This window comes from Bactrocera dorsalis, chromosome 6 (assembly GCF_023373825.1).
Source record: "Bactrocera dorsalis isolate Fly_Bdor chromosome 6, ASM2337382v1, whole genome shotgun sequence".
Lineage (NCBI taxonomy): Eukaryota > Metazoa > Arthropoda > Insecta > Diptera > Tephritidae > Bactrocera > Bactrocera dorsalis.
In genome coordinates, this window is record NC_064308.1 from 39,861,889 (window position 1) to 39,885,578 (window position 23,690).

The following is a 23,690-nucleotide window of genomic DNA, read 5'->3' on the forward strand; positions in this document are numbered from 1 at the left end:
TCCTAATATAGCTAACAAATCAATAGCCTTAGATACTTACGAAGTATTAATAGATTCAGAAAACAATATGTATGAAACATATGTAAAAAACAATTTGGAGAAAAATTTAATAAAAATTCACAATAAATGTTTAGAAAATATATTGAAATTCGAAGAAGCAAATTGTAATTTATAAACTATAGATAAAATAAATGTCACTGAAATAGTCCCTGGTATTCTAGTATTTAAGCATTTTGATGTAGAAATAGAACACAATTGCAATAAGCAAAAAATAAAACAGAAAGGCAACTTTCTTATCAAATTTGAAAATTGTTATATTAGTACGCTTAATAAGACGTATTCAACCATTAACATTAAAATATATGAAGCATTTATTTTGCCAAATCGAATCACAAAAATTAAAGAGAAAAAGAATATAACTGAACTTGTTCTTAAATTAGAAAATCTTTATGTAAAACAAATAAATCACGAAAATAGTATCGAATTACTAATGAATAAAAATAAAAAGAGGAATTTAATCAGCATTGGCACTGATGTTATAATATAATTATAACTATAATTTTAATAACAATTGTATACATCATTATAAAAAGTAAGCAAAAGCTAAATATTTCAATTGAGCCCCCGCAAGCAACTTCAGCAAAAAGGGGATCATTTCTACAAATTTCAACACCACAAATGCATTAATCCCGATTGAGGACAATCGACTTAAGAGGGGAAGAGTTAGCACGAACCAAGCATATAGTGCAACTATGTCAACAAACCCGAAATTACAGCGCAAGCGACAACTGGTAAATTCTGTCGATGCACAGCTGGCACATGCCAATCGAACATGCAATCGAATTGCTTATACTAATTGCTTATACTAATTCTAGGAAATAGATCACGCCACTTAATAATTCCGTGGCTTAGAATAAGCATAAATTAACCAAATTGTTAAATTTAAGTTTGAGTCGTTTTTGGTCAATAAAGCGGACACGCTGTCCGATTAAAAAATAATTTTTTTGGTATTCCCAACGCGGGAATACATAATTTAAACATACACATATATGTATTTAGTTATTTAAGATAGTTTCCTAAAACAGTATATAAGCAACGAAAGGATCAAAATAAAATTAGAATGAATATATTCTCACTCAAACAAAGATCTTTATTTTTCCACCAGTCCACCAGCGGTAAGAACTTAAAGATTTTTTTTGTGTTAGATAATACAAATTAAACAGTCTATGCCAACAAACCAGCGACGATTGATATACTTTGTAGGAATATAGAACGCCAAATTGCAGCAGTATCTGCCGATTTATGCTTGAAAACCGCCAGTGTCTAGACTTCTGCAAGTTTGCCCGTGGTGACCATGCAAAAGAAATCGATTTCCTTACATAATGGCAACAAATGTACTTTCACAGGAATAATGAATTTCATTGATATCCCAAACCATTTTTGTTTAATTTATTTATTTATTTTTATCTTATTGAAAACCCCGTTATTATTACATTTACAAATATTATGAAAATAATATACATACATATATTGAAAATATAAATACATATGCGGGAACGTCGCGGAATGATAGTTGTCGGAATTAGAATTGCTACCGATCATAAAAACTTGATTTCTTAACTTAAATTCCAAATCTATGAGCGACTGTCATTTTTCTTTGTTTCTGGTAGAAAAACCGATAAAATTGGTTTCCGTGATACAAATTCTTCATGGGTCTTTTCCAAGATTTAGGGCATGGTGAATAACTGATGAGTTGTTTTCCAAGCCTAAGGTCACACTGATGAGGCCTAATCAGTTTTTTGACATATATAATTAATCTTTCACAAAATACGATCTATAGTACCATATATGCAATGTTGGGGATGTTTATCTTACGGTAGTTGGCGCAGAGTGTGGGGTGTCGCTTTTTGTACATTGCACAGAGCACACTTAATTTCCAATAGACGGGCTTGCGTCCGACCATATTTTGCAAAGAAGCCAATGTGTGTTCCTTAACAGTTCTTCGCCACCGTTTTTGAATAAGGTTACATAAATATATACATACAGGGTAGGCCATTTAAAGTTGACCCATTTGTTTCTAAAAAAAAAGAACAAAAGAAAACAATGTTTTTTGTTCATTTCAAAAATAATTTATTTTGGTCCAAGGGGATTTGTTTCAGCTAATATTTAAAAATTAGATCGCGTAAATGGGCACCTTTAGCTTTGACAGCTAAATGCACTCTTTTTTCGACATTTTCCATGACTTTGGCCAATGTTTCGGATGATATGACGGCTGTTTCACGTCGAATGTTGGCTTTCAGTTGAGCTAAGGTCTTTGGCTTATTAGCGTATACCTTGGATTTCAAATAACCCCACAAATAAAAGTCTGGTGGCGTCAAATCTGGTGGTCTGACATGATGAGTTTTCGCCAAAAGTCAAGTTCGTTTTCAGCCATTTCGATGGCCCATTTGCCAAAATTAAGGCGTCGCGGATAATCAGCTGGGTTTAGTTTTTGTGCCATTTGAATTTTATATGGAAACATCTTCAAATCTTTATGAATTATGCGTCGGAGAGTGGTGCGAGAGATGTCTAATTCCTGAGAGCGGCGATAACTCGATGTCGATGGAGTCTCCTCAATACTGGCTCGTACAGCTTCGATATTTTCATCAGAACGTCTTGTGCGTTGTCTGGATGCATGACTGGCATTACTGAGATTACCGGTGTTCACAAATTTTGCGTATAAAGACTTAATTGTGTTCTTAACTGGAGCACTTTTCACTTTATTTTTTTTGCGAAACGCACGTTGAGTTAACACAATTGAAAAGTTATTTTGAATATAAAGCTGAACAATTTCAGCGCGTTCTTTTGGAGTGTACTGTTCCATGGTATAAATTGTCTTCGAATGGCGCTTCTAACGCGGTATGACATTAGCCGATTTGTCAGCGCTGTTAAAAGTTACAGCGTTGCCAGATAGGTCAACTTTAAATGGCCTACCCTGTATATGCAGTAACATAATTTTTTAATTGCGTCCGATTTATTTAAATTTCATTTTCAGACTAATTGGACAGAGCTTACTTCATCTTCTAAGCGAGAGCCAAATTATTTGTTAGTACTTAGAGTGATCGTACAGAATTTGCTTTTTGTTTTCCAAGTAAATGCAAAATTGTTTGGTCGCACCTATATCTTTGGGAAGCGCATTATGATACCTCAGGGACTAATATTTACTCACACTACTGTCTCCTCTATGAACCACCACGTGCTCCTGATGTAGTTCATAAGTTCCTCATTCAGTCTCATATTTGCAACCTCTGAAAAGTCATCCAAAAACCCTCGACTGATTGTTGCTATTCTTTTTCGGTACAGAGCTCTGCATTTGCAAGGGATATCTTGTCTAATAGTCATTGTATGGTGCGCTTAGGCTGCTGGCTATTCTGCCAATTTGACAGCACCCTAGTAGAGTTATTACATCATTCTTTATGAATTTTAATAGTCGGCATTTGTGGCATCTGTTTCATTCAAGACACATTTGCCTGCTTGTTGCGCAAGTCAAGAATTGACTCCACCGAGACTTTTCTAACTTTAAATACTTTAGAGTATGTAAATGCCCTTTTTTTTGGCGTTTAATTGTAGGTTGGTGCCTTTGCTGGCTAGTTCATTTGCTTCACTGTTACTGTTATGATGTTAGATCCATTAAAAGATCAAGGCATTCAGTGATTTCAATGCCACTTGGTTATCCGTATATGTATAGTTAATATATTCCTTGTGAGCACACTCCTTGTAAGAACAACAAAATTTTCTTTGATTGCTGTGATCTCCGCTTGGAAAACACTACAGTGGTCTGGTAAACAGAAGGCGATTTTGATATCTAATTTTGCTGAAGAGACACTAACTCCTTTTCGATTATCTAGTTTGGGCTCATCCTAAGAGCTCCACTGACGCATATACTACCTGTATGCTTTCCTTACAACGTACCGCATATTTTTCAATATACCGTATGCCCCAATCGGTCAAAAACCTACTGTGTAGAATCACTGAGCCACCAGAGGAGCTGTTTCTAATTTCGGCCCCACCATCCTTTTGTAAGCGTAAAGTACTATAGTTACTTTCTTCACTTTCTACTTTCTTCCTAGCGTCTATGTCATTTAAGGTATCGTCTCAGTGTGTAATTTCCGAGAAATCGATTATTTTTGTTGCATCATCGGATAGTAAAAACTGTAATAAACATTCTCTCAAATTTTGAAATCAAAATTCAAATTATTAAGGTCTCTACAGCGTTTATTGTAGAAAGGAAACAGAGTGGGGAATATTGCGGCTCCAATCATTAAACCTTCGGAGGATAGAGTCATGTGTAGAAGTTCACGCAAGTAAGGAAAGTTCTCTGATCGCCATTCACTTGGCTCAAGCAACTCACGACTTCCGGTCTTTGACCAAGTATCCTCTGTGTAGTCTAAGAACATCCGCTTAAAAGCGAGTTAAAGTGAGAAGGCGAAACATCACCTACATGGGCTTGTGCGCTGGACTTGGAACTCGCCACGTAAAAAACACCCCCAATGAAAACTAACAACCAGTCCCCCTTTTGATGGCGACCGTGACAACCGAAATCAGGACTACAAATTTAGGGCATGCACCTGGAATATCCTAGCTGGTTGAAAATAAAGGCTGACATCACCGCCGTCCAAGAAATGCCTCCATGACGAAGTATCCCCAAATGGGTTGAGGCTGATCCACTGTGCCATGTCGCAGCGGAGAGAAAACAGACTGCCTACCTCGCAAAGTTACGATCGACCACACCACGTGCGGGATGAGATAGATACCGAGAGTTGAGGAGGAAAGCGAGACGCATTTGCAGACAAGAAAAAGAAAAAGGACGTGTGAGGAAGGAGCTTGACAAGCTGGCCGACAGGAATAATGCTCAAAAATTCTACGAAAAAATGCGGCGGCTTACAGAAAGTTTCAAGACCGGAGCATACTCTTGTAGAACCCCCAAAGGTGATCTAGTCACCGATGTCCAGTTCATACTTAAGTTATCGAGGTGACACTTCTCCAGCCTGCTGAATGGCAGTGAACGTTCAGCGCCGGGAAAAGGCGAACCCGATTCCCCGATTCCCCAATCGATGACAATGGAGTAGACGTTCCATTGCCCGACTATGACGAAGTTCGAATAGCAATTACCCGCCTGAAGAACAACAAAGCGGCGGGCGCAGGTGGATTTCCAGCCGAGCTATTCAAATACGGCGGCGAAAAACTGATAAGGAGAATGCATCAGCTTCTTTGTAAAATATGGTCGGACGAAAGCATGTCTAACGATTGGAATTTAAGTGTGCTATGCCCAATCCATAAAAAAGGAGACCCCACAATCTGCGCCAACTATCGTGGGATAAGCCTCCTCAACATCGCATATAAGGTTCTGTCGAGCGTATTGTGTGAAAGATTAAAGCCCACCGTCAACAAACTGATTGGACCTTATCAGTGTGGCTTCAGACCTGGTAAATCAACAACCGACCAGATATTCACCATGCGCCAAATCTTGGAAAAGACCCGTGAATGGAGAGTCGACACACACCACCTTTTCGTCGATTTCAAAGCTGCTTTCGACAGCATGAAAAGGAGCTGCCGTTATGGCGCGATATCTGATTTTGGTATCCCCGCAAAACAAATACGGCTGTGTAAACTGACGTTGAGCAACAACAAAAGCTCCGTCAGGATCGAGAAGGATCTCTCCGAGCCGTAAGATGTCAAACAAGCTTTCAGAGAAGGCGACTCCCTACCGTGCGCCTTCTGCTGCTGGAGAAAATAATTCGAGCTGCAGGACTTAACCAAGCAGGTACAATCTTTTATAAGAGTGTACAGCTGCTGACGTATGCCGATGATATTGATATCAAGGATGAAGGCAGCAAAGCAAATGGGTCTGGCAGTGAACGAGGGGAAAACGAAATATCTCCTGTCATCAAACAAACAGTTGTCGCACTCGCGACTTGGCTCTCATGTCACTGTTGACAGTCATAACTTTGAAGTTGTAGATAACTTCGCCTATTTAGGAACCAGTATAAACACCACCAATAATGTCAGCCTGGAAATCCAACGCAGGATTACTCTTGCCCACAGGTGCTACTTTGGACTGAGTAGGCCATTGAGTAGTAAAGTCCTCTCTAGACGAACAAAAGCCAAACTTTATAAGTCACTCATTATTCCTGGCCAGCTATACGGTGCAGAGGCGTGGTCGATGACAACAACTGATGAGTCGACGTTGCGAGTTTTCGAAAGAAAGGTTTATGGTCCTTTGCGCATTGGCCGCGGCGAATATCGCATTCAATGGAAAGTTCGAAAATCTTTTTATTAGATGATCCGATTCAACCTATTTTTGACATACAAACATTCAATTATCGAAAATATTCTTTTCGAATTTCACTTGCATATCTCACATATTGACCGATATTCTCGGCACATACATAGGCACTAGGGTCCACATCTTCGGTATGTTGGGACTTGTCCGATTTTCACAATTTTTAGACTTATAATGACAATGATTGGAAAGGTTTATCCCGATATAATTTTCAGGATTTTTCTATTTTTTTCGCGAAAAGCGATAGTAGTTTTAATTTAAGTGAGTTGTTTTCGCTTGTGTTTAGTTTGTTTTTATATATATATGTTATACTTAAATTCTTATAATATATGTAAGTCTTGAATTCTGTAACAAAACTTCTTACTATTGTATTGAAGATTGCGTTATAACATCAGCGTTGGTAGAACTAGTTTTACTTATTTATTTCGGAGCACTATAACATATAGCCGACAGTATATATTTAAATGATCAGCGTGACGAGCTGAGTTCATTTAGCCATGTCCGTCTGTCTGTAGATATACGAGATGCGTATGCCAAAGTAAACAGAACTTAAAAAAAATCCGAACAAACGGTTTTTTCGGCAAAATCAATTTATTTTATTCAAAACTAGCGGACCCCGCAGCCGTTGTCCTGCGTGAAAATATGTGTGTTTGAAATGAAAAGAAAGTTAAATTTATCCTTTCATTTTTTTTTTTTCAATGGAACAACAACATTTTTTGGTTTCTGTTCCGGTGTACAGAAAAGATGGTTTTCCAACTCGTGTGCACGCCACGTATTTTTGGCCGTGTGAAAAACATAGCATTTCCAAATTTATGCCACACTCACTGAAAACGGAATACGTTTGAACTGAAACGGCAAATCGTTAGAACTCAAAAGAAATCCGTAGAATAAAGCATTCTGCTCCTTATATTTTACTAGAGTACCCGTCCACGCTTCACTGTGGCTGATACATAGATAATTCTACTACTACTACCATCTATATGATTTCTATTAGTTGGATTATAATTATTAGTTAATGAGATATAGCATTAATGTGAAGCAACTTGTTTTAGTTTACAAAAAAATGGATTATAAAGCATTTCGTGTGTTAATAAAGCATTGCTTTTTTGGGAAAATACTGTTGAATTTGGGGTCTGCATCAGGGAAATCCACCGTTGAAAAGATATTTGCTATGTTGAAAGCAGGCGAAATGAGTAAAGTAGGTGCCTCCAACAAAAACAACCAAAACAACGAACATTTGATTCTGAGAAGTGTTTAAGTGCTCTCTAATCGGAATAAAGCCGAATTTTTGCGTCGGTGATAGAAACATAGCTCCATCATTTCCCACTGGAGTCCAATCGACAGTCAGTCTAGTATACTGCACATGATGAACCGGTTCTCAGGCGTGGAAAGACGAAAAGGGCGGCTGGAAAATGCACGCTGGAGATGCACGTACTCAGCGCCTGATTATTGAGCCAGTTATAATCTATTACACTGCATATTTGGTTGCAGTTCTTTTCTTCTATTCCTAATACATAGCAATTGTATCAGTTTTGAGGACGAATCTGCTTAAAATTGTACGCATATATTCAATTGATTCTTACAAACATGAATTTTGAACAAATGCTAATGATTTAAAATATAATTTTTCTATTTATGAGTTGTAATGGATTCTAACATAAAGAGATAAAAGGTATCCTATGTCCTTACTCTGGCTCTAAGCTACCTCCCCACCAATTTTCAGCCAAATCGGTCCAGCCGTTCTTGAGTTATAAATGGTGTAACTAACACAACTTTCTTTTATATATATAGATAGGTGCGTCACAATTAGATTGTGAAATATCATAACGACAGATACAACTTTGAGACGCAAATGGTGCGGTGGCTTACCAAGCCTCTCCAAAGAATTTAGAAATTCCACTGGATAATTCACGACATCGTCTTCATTGTCAAGACGAACCATCGATTTGTATGAGCGCAAGTCTCCCGGAATTTGACTTTGAATCTTCCAGTTTAAGTCAACAATAACGGTATTTTTGGCAGCTAACATTGCGCGTACACTAAGGAATCGTAGTTACGATAATTTGGTCAATGTCCGAATATTCATGATGAATTATCTTTCTTGAGTTGATAAACGGCAGATGGAATTGATATCAAACCACCGGAAGTATCAATTGGAATTGATCCATTTCCAATTTTTAGTGAAGACGATCTAAAATGTCTTCGGCAATTTCATTTTTGTTCGTATCGCATAATAGTCGCGGGTTTGAAGGCTGATATGTTGAAATGATTATTGCGAAAAGTGTGCGAACTTCATTTGCATTCCAGTGTTTACCATTTTCCAGCAATTGTAACTGCTGGCTTGCTTCTCAAAATGTTGCACACAGTACGCAAAGACTAAAATGAAGTTGAACGGCGAAGATTTATCAATAGCAACCGAAGGTAGAAACAATCGTCGTTTTTCGGGTGAATTGTGTAAATTCGTCCCAATGCATTAGTTGATAACACACCTGAATGTCCATCTACTGGTTGGCCTTGCTTTCTTCGTAATTATTTCTTCAACGATGCATTCCATGTATAATATCGAAATACCTCGAATGTCCTCGCAAACGGATCTCTGACGAAAATTGAGCAAAAACTCGTAAATGTTAATTTTGTTGCTGGCGGTGTTTCCACTGGCTGTACTGCATTCCCTGGGTTGAAGTACACACTTTTGCCTTCTCCAAATTAACTGCGAGACCCACAGCAGTCGGAAAACGTTCATGAATTGCAAAAGTAAATATCCTGCAAAGCGCTTTAGTGCAGTTCACGTATCGACCATATCGTTCAAGACAAATAACCGCCATGTTGCTTCCTTTGGTGACGACTTACAAACGTATTTTATCGATTTCACCAAACATCAATACTCAATATTTATATGACTTTTGAATGTGAATTAGACAATAATGGTGAATATAGTACGATTCATGTGTTGTCAACTTCGATATTCACTCTTCTAAATTGAATGGTGTATGTTCTACCATTGTCGTCGGGTGGGCGACGTGCGACAAACCTCTCTTTTGCCACTCAACTGAGTACATCTAGCATCTAACATCACCATATATGCGTTGCTTCAAGAAAAATTCCATCGAAGCTGTAGCTTGAAAAGTCTTGCTGTGACATCGTGACGATCGATTGACCGAGAATCCATAATACCGCACGTATATCATCGCATCCTGGGAGTACTCGGTCATGTGCCTTGGGCTGCTAATGTATGTTGATACCAAAAAGAACGCCGACCGATATTAGCGCATTCGCATTCGTGTCATCGTAACAAATTTCAATCTGTAATTAATCACTTTGTGTGCAGCACAAATAACATTTTCACTGAATAATTTTCAAAATATTTTGAAGCAAACGACAAATTTGAACGATTCAAATAATTTAAAAACAAAACAAAAAAAATTTAAAAATACACTTTTTCGAATTTTCCAATTTTCCGACTTTTCCTCACAAAAAGCATACAGGTTTATTTTATTATTTTTAAACCTTCCCCGATCCACACAGAACACTCTCTGAAAATTTCATTAAGATTGGTTCAGTCGTTCTCTTAGCGTTACTAATAAACGCACAGAAAAAAAGAAGGACTGTTTGTTTTAGGGGGTTTCCGGCAATTATTCGAAAATTTCTTGCCGTAAAAACCATCCTCGAGTCTCAACGAACATTTTAAAAAAAGAATTGGCAAAATTGGTCCAGGCGTTGTTGAGTTATGCGCTTACTAACTATTTTGCGATTCATTTTTATATATAAGGTAGTCTCCTTCTGCTTCAGTACAGCTTTTTGCACGGTCCAAAAGCATGTCGAACGAGGGTTTTAACTCGTTGGCCGGTATGGCCGCCAGTATGCCGGTGCAAGCCTTTTGAATGGCCTCTACGTCTGCATAATGCTTTCCTTTCATGGGCAAATGCATTTTTCCGAAAAGGAAGAAGTCGCACGGTGCCATATCAAGTGAATACTGGGAGTAGTTAATGGTTAAAATGTATTTTTTGGTCAAAAATCAGTCACAAGCGTCGATCGATGATTCTGATGCCGAGAAATTTTTGGTCGTCTGTCAATTTGTGCGGAACAAACCATGCACACACCTTTCGTAAGCCCAAATGTTTGGTCAAAATGCGATAAATCGATGTTTTGGAGATATTCAATTTCATTTCCATGAATTTTCGATGAATTCACGCACAGTTTCGACAAAATTTCCGGTGATTACAGATTTTGATTGGCCCACATGTTGATCGTCATTTATGTCCTCCGACCACTTTGGAAACGTTGAAACCACTCATACACTCTGCTACGGGATAGGCAATCATCGCCATAAACTTGTTTCATCAATTGACACGTTTCGGTAAAAGTTTTACCAATTTTAAAACAAAATTTGAGGTTGGCTCTTTGTTCGAAGCTCATTTTCGCACCGATAACACAAACATACTGACACTTAAAACGCAATAACTTCACTTCCAATCAATGAAATGTCATGAAATTCTCACTGGACGGACAGACGATAAAGATAACAGATTCAGTTTACCTTGTATATAAGCGAACTTTTGCACACGTTCTTTTCTACCCAAGTATCTGCTCACTTAGGACCACTATAGCTGCCATACAAACTGAACCATTAAAATTAAGTTCTTGTAAAAAAAAGTTCTTGTATGAAATTTTCCTATTAAAGTTTAGAAATATGTACTTCATTTGAAGGAAAAACTTTCACAGGAAATTAATTATGGAAATTAAATTAAAACATTTCTTCTTTGAAATATTCCCAGCGGGTCAACTATCGATTTAGTAATAAGTTAATTATACTAGTCTACAAACCTGAAGGAAAAATTCGGGACTGACGTGCTAAGACGTCTGTGGGGTATTTGAGGTGCCTTAGTAACGAATTTGAATTCAAAACTTTTCCATTACGTGCCGCTACGAGGGCTGCTATATATATTTCTGGCCTAATGATGAAAATAGGCATATTTATCAACGAAAATGTTTTTTTTTTGTTTTTTTCTTTTTTTTCGTTGGATTTGGTTCGTTTTGGAAGACCCACACGGTCGATTGCTGTTTTGTTTTGGGCTCATACGCATAGTCCATGATTCGTCACCTGTGATAAGATCGTCACAGGTGACGAATCATCTTTTGAAGCACCGCGATCGTATTTTTTCAGCATTTCTTTACACCAATCCACACGAGCCTTTTTTGAGCGATTGTCAAATTGTGCGGAATCCAACGAGAACAAACCTTTTTTACGGCCAAGTGTTCATGCAATATCGAATGTATGCTGGTGGGAGAAATGCATAGGCATGCTTCTATCTGAAGGTACGGCATCGATGTTTTCTGGCACAACGGCTGTTTTTGGACGACCTTCACGAAATTCGTCTTTGAGCGAGCGTCGGCCACGATTGAATTCGTTGTAACAGTTTTTCACAGTGCTATAGGATGGTGCTTCATAGCCATACAAAGATTTTAGTTCATCGATGCACTCAGATGAATTTTTTAATTCCCTGTAAATAAAACAATTCACGATTCAATGACAAAACGTTCTGAGTGATGTTATGCTAAAAAATGTCAAACTATCAAATGGAAATGTCAGATTGCACCTGGCAACACTTAGTGTTGCCTACGTCAGAGATATATATAGCAGCCTATGTATTAATGCTAAAGTTGATAGAACTACCCGAAATTGTTATATATGTATGTGTGCTCATTTATCTTTTTCTTTCTTAAGGAGGGAGCCTGATTTATAAGCTTAAAAAAATTGTTTTTTTTTTGCTTATATCTCTTTAAAAATAATCTAGGAATATGTTCTCAAATTTTAGATGAGAATTTGAAATATTTTCGAAGCTAGGAAGAAAATAGTGACCGAGCGTCTAGCAGATATATGAGCGATTGGGCAGAAAACGAGAACTTTGACGCACGATTTCTCGGTTTTTAATTTTTACGATTTTTCTTAATTATCGGGCAGGATAGAAAAAAACTAAACGTCGTATGGAATTTGGGCAAAGTTTATTATCGAGTTAAACTAAAAAAAAACTAAGAAAAGTCAAGTTTGAACATATTTTTTAACAAAATAAAGCACAATTTTGTTTGGTCAAAAAACATTTTTTCAATTTTTAAAATTTTTCTAAAATTTTACACATTTTTTGCAATTTTTTTACTTTAACTGAAAGATAAATTATTAAAAAATATGAACCTCTTTGAATTTTTTGTTTTCGATAGAAATTGCGACCTGCATCCTGCCTGCCGTCCGACAAATGAACATGCGAAATGCATCGGGCAATTGCTTCCCAAAGGCGGAATATCAAAGATTTCTTATCAAAAAAAAAAATTGTGAATGATGTTTAAATATATAACTATAAACCCTAGAAGTTTTGCTTTAATCACTTATTTCTTTCCTTCCCAAAAAAATCGATTTTTTGAAGACGCTAAAGCAGGCTCTTCAGCCCTTAAGAAATGTAAAAACTTCATATAAAAAACGCTTGAGATATTGTCAAGAAAATTTCCTGCTGTAAATTTTTTTGTGCTAGTATGCAGCTCTAAAGAAATCTAGTACTAATTTGCAATACGTTTTTTTTTTCAATAAAATGCGCATCTGGCAACGCTGGTTTTGCGAAGAAACATCAAATCAACAATTGTTTCTTGAAGGAAATTAAAAGTAATTGTCATATTCATCCTAAATTAGTTAAAATCATTCATTTTGAAATGTTGTGTAAAACTTACCAATCACCAACCTTCTTCTTCTTCTTCTTCTTTACTGGCGTAGACACCGCTTACGCGATTATAGCCGAGTCAACAACAGCGCGCTAGTCGTTTCTTCTCTTCGCTACGTGGCGCCAATTGGATATTCACCAAACACATTCCTTAAATCGCAAGGAAAATGTTTATATACTTACTAGCTGACCCGGCGAACTTCGCCCCGCCCAATTTTTATTTTTTTTTTTGGAAGTCATAGACTCGTATAACTTTACCACAAATAATATAAACTTCAAACAACGCATTTTCATTTAATGTTTGTAGCGCCATCTACTGTAACATACCGCACTCAATACCGCACTTAGCGCCACCAACTGGTTGATAGCTCTTTGCTAATAATAAACAAATAATTTGCAATAAATAAATAATGCGACTATAAGGAGAATTATAAACTATCCTATCTTTTAAGTTGGACCAAACTGCACACAGTGTTAAAAATTTCATTAAAATCGGTTCAGTAGTTTAGGAGTCCATCGCAAACAAACAATGTGACACGTGATTTTTATATATTAAGATACACATAAGTATATTTTTTTCTCCTGCTCTTTTAAAATGCATCATTCACAATGCGTAACTTACTGTCAAATTTACAATTTCAAGAAATAAGGAACTTTTTTTCTTGAGCATTTACTTGAGAGCTGGAACCTAACCTTTAAATAGTAGGTAAGTTGCCTCTTATATTTCGGGATGTGGAAACCCTATTTTTGCAATCTGGCAACTGACAATTTGATCATAACGGGGCATCTCCACAGACAAAAATGTATGGCATACTAATAGGCTAGACAGTGAACAACGCAGAATCGTGGGTCATGTCAGCGGGCACGACCTATCTTATGGGCGCGCAATATAACTGAACAGTGAAAAACTCTACTCCCTTCTCTCTGCCGTGACGATGACGTGCGAATCTGCGACATTTGGATTTTTGCCGTCGCAAACGTCGCAGCTGATTGCTCTCTCACAACGTAGGGTTGCCAATATCGATTACTGCAGTAATTATCAACTTTTATAATTCAATCTGTTCAATATGTTTGAAATTTTCTTAAAATAACTCAAAATCAGAGTCGAATGCTATTATTTATAAATATATAAACTATTTTTAACAGTTTGTTTTCAGTTTTGATATTTTATAATGTAAAAGATTGAAATTGAAAACAAAGATGTGCTCAAAACTATATATGCGTATTGGGCAATGGCAACATTGTTCAAATGAAAACAAAGCAAAGATGGCTGATTTCTGCGTTTTTCCCACGTTTTTGACTGTGCACACATTTTGTCGATAAGGCAGGAAAAGGAAGGAAGGGAGTAGCGTTTTTCAGTGGCTAGCCTTTAACTGTTAAATCTATTGCTATTGCCAAATCTGTATGTGTTCATTTGTTATCATAACATAACCATTTGCGAAAAGGCGTCGGTCGGGTAGATAGGTTCGAGCTGATGTAGCGCATGGTTTGAGCTTTTGAAAAATGTATTTTATCATTTGCAAAATGGAGTCATGTAGGTAGATTCAAGCTAATGTGCGGCATGATTTGAGCTCTTGCACTGTTTAAAGTTTTATATGGATAAAAAAAATTATATGGAAACTTAAAATAGGAGAAATAGACTTCTTTCTACAAATGTATTTCTTGTAAACAAATATTTCATATTTTCGGACTATGATAATAATAATAAATTTGATATGAGCAATATTTTGATTTATGCTTGTATAATCCATTTTGTTTAATTTTTCTGCAAATTAACAAGATTAAGCCCAATATTAATTTTTTTGGAAAAATGTATTAATTATTTTGAAAATGTTCTTTATTTTTATAATTTAACACAACCGTCTTAATACTCGCTCTACTAAATTTAATATTACCGAAATAAACTGCCGTCGGTATATGTATACGTATAGTATGTGTAAATGGGAGTTGTTGCCTCTTCGAAATTTACTTAGAAATGAAAACTGATCTGTCAAACTGCTGAAGTGATAGCTTATTAGTGGTACTCATTTACCGTCGTAAACGTATGGCAACATCGCAAATTCGCAATATCGTAAAACAGCTGTTAATTTTTACATGCATTTTATTTTGCGACAATCTTGCAAATATGCAAGACCGTTTTCAGTGGCAACCATAGCATTTTACGCAATTCGCAATCAGCTGGAAGCGTATATTTGGTGTTTTAAAAGAAATGGAGGCGGTAAGTAAATTCATAACAATTAATTATTGGCTTCTATTATTAATATTCAATTGATTATTTAATAGAAAAAATATTAGGGCTAAACGTCACATTTCGTTGGCCTGAAAGCCAAACGAAAGACCTTTTAATAAATATAGTGGACGCAATAAAAGAGAATCCGGACCATTTTTCGACCAATTCGAAACCAACAGCCCAAAGGTTTTACAACAAAATTTGCGAAAAAGCTGCAAATTTAATGAATATTAAATGGGACATAATGAGGACTAAAATTAGGCATTTGAAAACGACTTTTTTATCTGCGCTCAAGTGGAAAGGCCAGACTGGTACAGGCTTACTTGAAAGTGGTGATCCTCATAGTGTGGAAGAAGACATAAAAAGAATATGTCCTTTTTATGAAGACCTTCATGTGATATTTGGACGTTGCATAAGGGGAAAGGCCAGACTGGTACAGGCTTACTTGAAAGTGGTGATCCTCATAGTGTGGAAGAAGACATAAAAAGAATATGTCCTTTTTATGAAGACCTTCACGTGATATTTGGACGTTGCATAAGGAGAAAGGCCAGACTGGTACAGGCTTACTTGAAAGTGGTGATCCTCATAGTGTGGAAGAAGACATAAAAAGAATATGTCCTTTTTATGAAGACCTTCACGTGATATTTGGACGTTGCATAAGTGTTCAGCCACCAGCGATTTATCAATCAACAGAGTTGGTGTCAGCGATACATATATAGAATATATTACCCCAGAGATAGACCCCGACACAAGTTCTTCGAGTCCGTTACCCAGTCCGTCCGTTATTATGTATCCGTCTGCAGATGAAGTAATTAGTGCGTCAGCTAATATTTCATGCACATCTACACCAAGAAGAAATATGAAAAAATCTCATAGTAGTTCAAACCCATTTTCATTACTTTTCGAAATTCAAAATAAAGATTGGTATCCAGCTCTCAAGTAAGTAAAAATACATTATTTCTTCAAGTAGTTTTGACAGCTGGTTACGCATTGTGAATGATACACATTAGAAGAGCAAGAGAGAATAAACAAAGAAAATAAACTTTTTGCGTAACATGTATGTATGTAAATATGTGTATGGTAACATAAAAATTGTATTTTCATTGAGATTTAAGGAATGTTGTTGATGATTGGTAGGTTTTATATAACATTTCAAAAGGGAATATACTTCATAATACTGATTTCAACTAATTTAGGATGAATTTGACGATTACTTCGAATTTCCTTCAAGAAACAATTGTTGATTTGATGTTTCTTCGCAAAACCAGGTTTGCCATATTCACATTTTATTGAAAAAAAGTATTAAAAATTAGTACTAGATTTCTTTAGAGCTGCATACTAGCACAAGTAAATTTATCGCAGGAAATTTTCTTGACCGTTCCTTAAGCGTTTTTACTTAGTGAATATGGTCCACCTTGCTTTTTTTTACTTTATCCGTATTAAATTATTTCTAGTCAAATAATTTATGTTCCTTGTTTATGTAAAGAAATTGAATTTTATTTGAAAAAGTAAATAAGAAAAAAATTTTTAAATTAAGATTTTTATTGATTAAACAATTGTTCAAAGATTTGTCGTCGTCTTATCTCCCCTTCATTGGTACGAGCATTTGCTTCCCATAACGACTCGTCAATACTGTGGTCCGATTCCTCAGGTTGGTAATCGAAATAATGGTCTTGTTGGAGTATAAAGTTTTGTAGCAATGCACAAAAGAGAATCCTTTTGTTAACTTTTCTCATACCATTTTCATTTTTTATTTGGAGCCTTTTAAACTACCAAATCTTTCCTTCAGCATTCCAAAACAATGTTCAATTCGAATTCTATACCGACTGAATGTTTTGTTAAAAAAATTCCTTTGGCTTAGTGTTAAATTTCCAGATTTTCCGCTAAATGGCGTTATAACAGTACTCGATAATTTATATGCACTGTCACCTGCAATCCATTCACCTTCTCCAAAAAAATTGTGTGCTTCAATTGACAATTCGCTTTTATTAAAAATGCGTGAATCATGAACGCTATCTGGAAAGGCTAACATCAAGTGCCCTATTTGTAATCTATGATCACACACGGCTTGTGCCTTAACGAAGTAAATATGTTTTCGTGAAAAGTACGCTTCTGGGTCCTGTGACGAATTTTCCGCCAATGGAATTTCGGTACCATCAACGTATCCTATGCAGTTAGGACGTATCCTATGCAGTTAGGTAACTCACTCGAAGTTTCTAAAACGAGTTTTTTGCGTTCTTCCGTATTTGGCCAAAATAAATACTGATCCTTATATTTCAACCGCGCATTAAATATGCGTTCAGTAAAATTCTAAAAAATAAAAAGATGTTAATGTATTATGAGGAAAACTGACGAATTCTGACCTGAATGATACCACCATCGCTGATTCCAAATAAACCTGCAATCTTCGAAAGAGTAGCTCCTTCACCGCTAGAACCTAAGCGGTACTACACAATTGCCAGTTGCATTTTAATTGGAAATTGTTTGCCCGACCGAATCAGATCCAAAATAGCATCGAAAGTCTTCCAAGAGACACGAATGATCTTCTTGAATCGGGTTTCATCAAGTTCCCATAAAATTTCATTTAAAAATATCCTGGATTTCGGTACACTATTTTGAATAAATTGTATGCTGTATCTGCATTCTTCGCCTAAAGCCAATACATGCATTAGGTCCTACATTATTTCATCTTCTTTATATTTCCTCTCTTCTGCAAAACAAAAAATGTAGTCATTTAAAATAAAACCAATGTAATTTAAATACATACCATTGTCCTCACAAAATAATTTAATAATCATCATTTAACGCTGCTACTTCCAATAACTTCAAAAGATTTTGTTTATTGCTGATTCTCGGCATTTTAGCTTTTTTATTACCTACAAATGAAAAAATGACAGACTAGTAATATTGCCACAACTGCCAAAGAGCTTTTATTTGACTTGTGTTGCCATATTGCAAATTTACTATTTTTATATAATTGCGACGTTAAATGAGTACCACTATTGTTTTCAATTTATGGCATAGTGACATTAGTATTCCATATATTGCATTCCATAAGCAATATGCAGTCTCCACAGGCAAGAGGCACGGCAATACAGTTAGGGTCAATAAATTTTTGCCTGTATTTATTTTGTACTCAACATTAATGTGACTACTCACGTATTTTATATATTTTAGCCAATTCGTTTCATAAGACGTTAGACCTACTTTGGGATCAACGAATATGGGTTGTTCACATAACTTTATTAGTACAGGAGAGTGATTCATTACATGTATCGGCTGTTATGTAAGATTTATCTATATTTCTCATGACAGCAAATCAATTAAATCTGGTATTTTGTCACGAACTCTAGGCCAATATGTTGGTTTAGCAGGAGATATTATTTCAAAGTTATTATGCGTATTTATAACACTTTGATACAGCTGTTGTTATTTCGGATTAATTAGTCGTGAGTCCCAACACATGTGTTTTGCATTGTAGTCTCCACCTGCTAGAACTCTATGACCTAGCTTTCCAAAAAACTCATTAAATTGGTTGTCTGTAATTTTAAACCGAGGTGAGCAGTATATAGCCGTTTGAACGCTGCAGACTTGCCGATTCGCTTGGAATTTTGCCAGAAGATGCTTCAAATGGTGGAAGAGGATGGAAACATGTTGAACTGTCTTTTCATGTCTGACGAGGCCCATTTCGATTTAAACGGCAACATAAACATACAAATGATGGTGGAGGATGGGGTCATGTGTAGAAGTTCACGCAAGTGAGGAAAGTTCTCTGATCGCCATTCACTTGAGAGTGCAGAAACGATTCTTTTATATATGGCTGAAGCAGCTCACGACTCCCGGTCTTTGGCCAAGTATCATCTGGGTAGCCTAAGAACATCCGTTTTAAGGCGAGCTAAAGTGAGAAGGCGACACATCTCCTACATAGTGTTGTGCGCTAGGCTTGGGACCCGCCACGTAAAAAAAAACACCCAATGAAAACTTCGGCTATAATCGCGTAAGCGGTGTCTACGCCAATTAAGAAGAGATAAGAAACAAACAAAATTGTCGAATATTAAATTCCATTATTTTTAAAACTAATTAAGCTATATTTAACAAAATTGAATGAGCTTTAACATGAATAAAAGAAAAACGAATTCCATACACTGAAAAGAAAAAATTATTTGAATTTCTTAATGTAGCAAAATTCATCAGCCACCCTGTATTTTAGGATCTTTCACGTTGATTTTAAAATTTTGTTAATGGGAAATACAAAAAAACAGAATTGTTGGTAATGCGATACGGTCATTTTAAATTAATGGTAATGTTGATACTTGGTCATTAATTAAAAAAGTTTTAATTGATAACCATGGAGGGAAATATTCGGTTGACGATTATTAAAAGAGTTTTAATTGATAATCATGAAGGGAAATATTTGGTTGACGGTTAATTGATAAAATGTTATGTTATACATACTCAGAACGTTTTGACATACGGTCGTTACTTGTGTTATCTATATTAACTTTAAATGTTCATCTCGACCAAAAATTGTAATTATTTGCATTAAATTTTGTTTACGGGTTTATCAATTTTCTGTTGCGGATACGTTGAGGATGGTGCAGAAAGCCTTTGGTGATGAGGCTAAAAAATGTTTACAAGTGGTATAGTGAGTTCTAAGCCGGCCGTGAACGTGTCGAAGACGAAGAGCGTCGAGAGCGACCATCAACCTCAACCGACGAAGCTCACGTTCAATAAATCAAAGATTTGGTGTTGAAAAACTGTCGGCTAACAATTAGAGACCTTGCTGATGAAGTTGGCTTATCGAAAGGCTCAGCCAATACCATTTTGTAGGATGTTTTGGGCCTCAAGCGCGTCAAATCTCGACTGGTACCGAAAACATTGAATTTTCTGGAAAAAATTCGTGATCATTTCGCCAAAAACTCAACCCATATCGTTCCGCAATCACCGTATTCACCTGATCTGGCGCCGTGCGACTTCTGGCTGTTCACCAAGCTCAAAAGACCGCTCCGGGGACACCGTTTTTATACGATAGATGAGATTCAAGCCGCGGCGAAGACGGAACTGAAGGCCATCCCGCAAAGTGACTACAACCAGTGTTTCGAAGATTAGATAATCCGTTGGCATAAGAGCATTGCATCGGGAGGGGATGAAATTGATTTGGAAGAATAAATAAAGTATTTTCCAAATTAAATACGATGCCACCTTATTTTTTGGGCATATAGTATTACCAGATCGTAATGTGGCCTATCGTGAGATAGAGATAACTATGGGCATTAGTGAAACCTGCATACATTCAATATTTTCTGAACATTTGACTATAAAGATTTTTCAGGTTGAATCCCACGCAATAGCTAGGAATAAAGGGATGTCCAACTTATTCCAGTGTGGGAGCACTCCAAAATTAGCGTTTTTTTCATAACATTTTCCATCATGGCCAGATTGAACAAAATAATAATTTTTTGGCATTTTAATTAAAACACCAAATATTTACTACGAGTAAAAATTACTATATATTGCTTACTTAATATATATAGAAAAACTATTTAATCTCTTAATGGTATGCTAAAACAACTGACTTTAAACATTTCAATAACTTTTTAACGTTTTAGCTCAATCAAATGTTTTTAATAATTTCCCATTGAAAAAAATATTATGATGCTTAACATTACAAAATGTTTCATCAAATGCAATTATATTTCACAACTTTATTTAATTGTTTTACATTAGGGCAATTCAAAATCTTGTGCATCTGAGTTTGCAAAATTATGTAATTGCAAATATTTACCATCAATAATGAACGTCTTTTTTATGGTTTCTGTGCAACCCGATCGGTGAAGAAAAACATTGTTTGTAAACAAATTTTTCACACAAGTTGGAAAATATGCCGAAAAAAAGTTTTGGGGAAAAATTAACTGACGCTTTATTTGATGAAGCTGCTTAAGAAATTATGGACATTGAAATATTTTTATGCAGCACATACCACAAATTTCACTTTTACTTCTGGAGCTTCTTGCGAGAAATCCAGTATACTCTGGATTTTCTATTTCGTTTTTTATTCGTGTTTTAGTCTTATTTTATTTAAACCGGTTTGCTCCATTTCTTCTCTTTGTTTACAATGTCTTTATTTTTGGCAGCAGCTGATAATTTGAAAAACCAGTGTTGCAAATAATACAATGGCGTTTTAGTGTTGCTTATTTTCAAGGGTGTAGCAGGTGAATCGCTATACATTTTGTTAGTGTAAAAGCAAAAATATACTCGTTAATTTGCATTTGCAAAGATGCAAGGGCATTTGCACCAGATTCTGAATTGCCCTATTTTTTATAAGGGGGCTTGAACAATGCAACAAATCCCTCCGTTTACATATTTGTTTGGTAAGATTTCAATCTGGCCATCACTCATTTCAAATTGCTTAACGTCAAAATCTCCTGAACGCGATTATCTGTCAAAGGTCAGGAGCTTTTGATGTTTAGCAATTGCTCTCTCACTTCCAGTGAGCAGACACAGTTCCAGTTAGAGTGCTGCTTTGTTAAGAGCAAATGAGGTATAAGTAAAAAGTTATTATTTCAGATGATGAGTAATAAATCGTTAAGCCATTGGAATTGGAAATAAAAATAAGTGTTTTGCCATTAAATGGGGAATTTATTTAACTATCCACTGATCGAACTCAAAAGTGTTTACATGGTAGACGATTTATCGAAGAATCCGTTACAATATTTTTACTTCGGAATGAACAGAATGGTATTAACTTCCTGCAAAGTATTGAGACGAAATATGATAGAGTATAAGGTTACACTAACCGCCATCTTCTTTTGGGATGAGAATAAGAAGCATAGAACAGTAAATGTAAATTGCAAACAAAAACGGTAACACTTTTGTTAATTCACAAAATAGACTTAGAAAGTTTCTTATCAAAGTTAAAGAACTTGCAAATAAAACCGCAAAGAATTGTGGCTGTTCCCATAAGGTTCTTAGTATACTAATTATAACGTTGTATCATCAAATTTAGTAATGTGCTTATAAAATCTTTATTAATATAGGGGAATTCGAATTTGACTCGCCATACTGGGATGAAATAAGCGAATCAGCTAAGACTTTCATTCAAAACTTAATGTGTGTTAACGTGGATAAACGGTATACCTGTAAACAAGCACTGGCACATCCTTGGTAAGTAAAAGAATTTAATTGTATTTAGAGGTTTAAGATCGATGTATGGCGCCTGTCACAGGCGGTTTGTAAGTTAATATCATAATCTAATTGAAAACACATCCAAGAATTCTGATCCGTTTGATATTAAGTAAAAGAAAAAACTGTTGGTTGCACAAAGCTATGGTAATTGTTCAGCAGAGCGGCTTTTCGGAAGACATGGTCCAATTTTGTATTGAAATATCTTAAAATTTTTGTTTTTAAAACTATTTCAAAAATAAATAAGGCGCATGCGGTTAAAAATGAGATTTTTTTGTTTTTAATGAAAAAATGCCATCTTTTTCGGAGTTTAATATTAAATTAAATTTGTTATTTTTAGATTATATATATATTTCATGGCATAATTCAAACAATTTGTTTGATAAGTATCAAGAACACCAATGCTAAATTGAAATCTGTAAATAATTTATATGTGACACCTCTTATAAAAATACGAAAGTATATGAACATATATATTTTTATATCTGCACATTTTCTAACCATAGCTTTTATTGTTGTTTATTGGAAGGATATCTGGTAACGCAGCGAGCAATAAAAATATTCATGGTACAGTGTCCGAGCAACTTAAAAAGAACTTCGCGAAATCGCGTTGGAAAGTAAGTAGAACCTAGTGAAATTTCTCGATTGTATTTTAATAATTTTTCAATTTCGTCATACTCATTTCAGCAAGCATATTATGCAGCGACCGTTATTCGCCAAATGCAACGGATGGCACTGAGCAGTAATAGTGGATGTAGTAGTAGTAAGAGTAATATACTACCAACGGGAAATGTAGTATGTAGCAGCAGCGTTGTGATGTCAGAAGAAGCTGAAAGACTTTTCAGCGGTAATACTGAGGAGGCAATTCGTAGAAAAAATGTGAACTCAATTTCCAACAGCAGCAGTTCTCCACATGAGCTCTCAACTGATTACAATGTATCTATTGCCAATGAACGCAAAGATAACCAACAATTGGAAAGTAATAATTGTAAATGTAGCTCTCCTGCTTGTGTAAATGGTAGTGAAACACACATTTAAGCCATTCCAAAATAAAGGAAAATACAATCACTTATAACAGGTCTTAAGTCTTATAATGATAACAAATTCTAGAAAAAAATTTTTTTAGAACTTTCTTTCGTATAAGTCTGTATTTAGTTGAATGTGGTCAGAACACGCCCCGAAACTTCCATGTAATAACGTAAATTGGAAACGATAAAATTTTATCATAAATAATGCGTTAGTTCATTAA

At 35.7% G+C, this 23,690-nt stretch overlaps 2 protein-coding genes across 6 annotated transcripts in view; both read left to right on the top strand.

Annotated features, from left to right (window-relative positions):
- LOC105223446 (calcium/calmodulin-dependent protein kinase type 1) overlaps positions 1 to 23,516 on the top strand; it is a 512,064-nt gene extending 488,548 nt beyond the window's left edge. For all 5 annotated transcript variants that reach the window (XM_049460592.1, XM_049460593.1, XM_049460591.1 and 2 more), the window contains 3 exons: positions 22,297 to 22,423; positions 22,971 to 23,058; positions 23,129 to 23,516. In XM_049460592.1, the coding sequence (XP_049316549.1) occupies positions 22,297 to 22,423; positions 22,971 to 23,058; positions 23,129 to 23,479 (566 nt within the window). In that variant the 3' untranslated portion in view covers positions 23,480 to 23,516. The remainder of the gene's footprint in view (positions 1 to 22,296; positions 22,424 to 22,970; positions 23,059 to 23,128) is intronic.
- LOC125779380 (putative nuclease HARBI1) overlaps positions 1 to 23,690 on the top strand; it is a 150,025-nt gene that overhangs the window by 19,994 nt on the left and 106,341 nt on the right. The gene's annotated exons all lie outside the window — the stretch shown is intronic.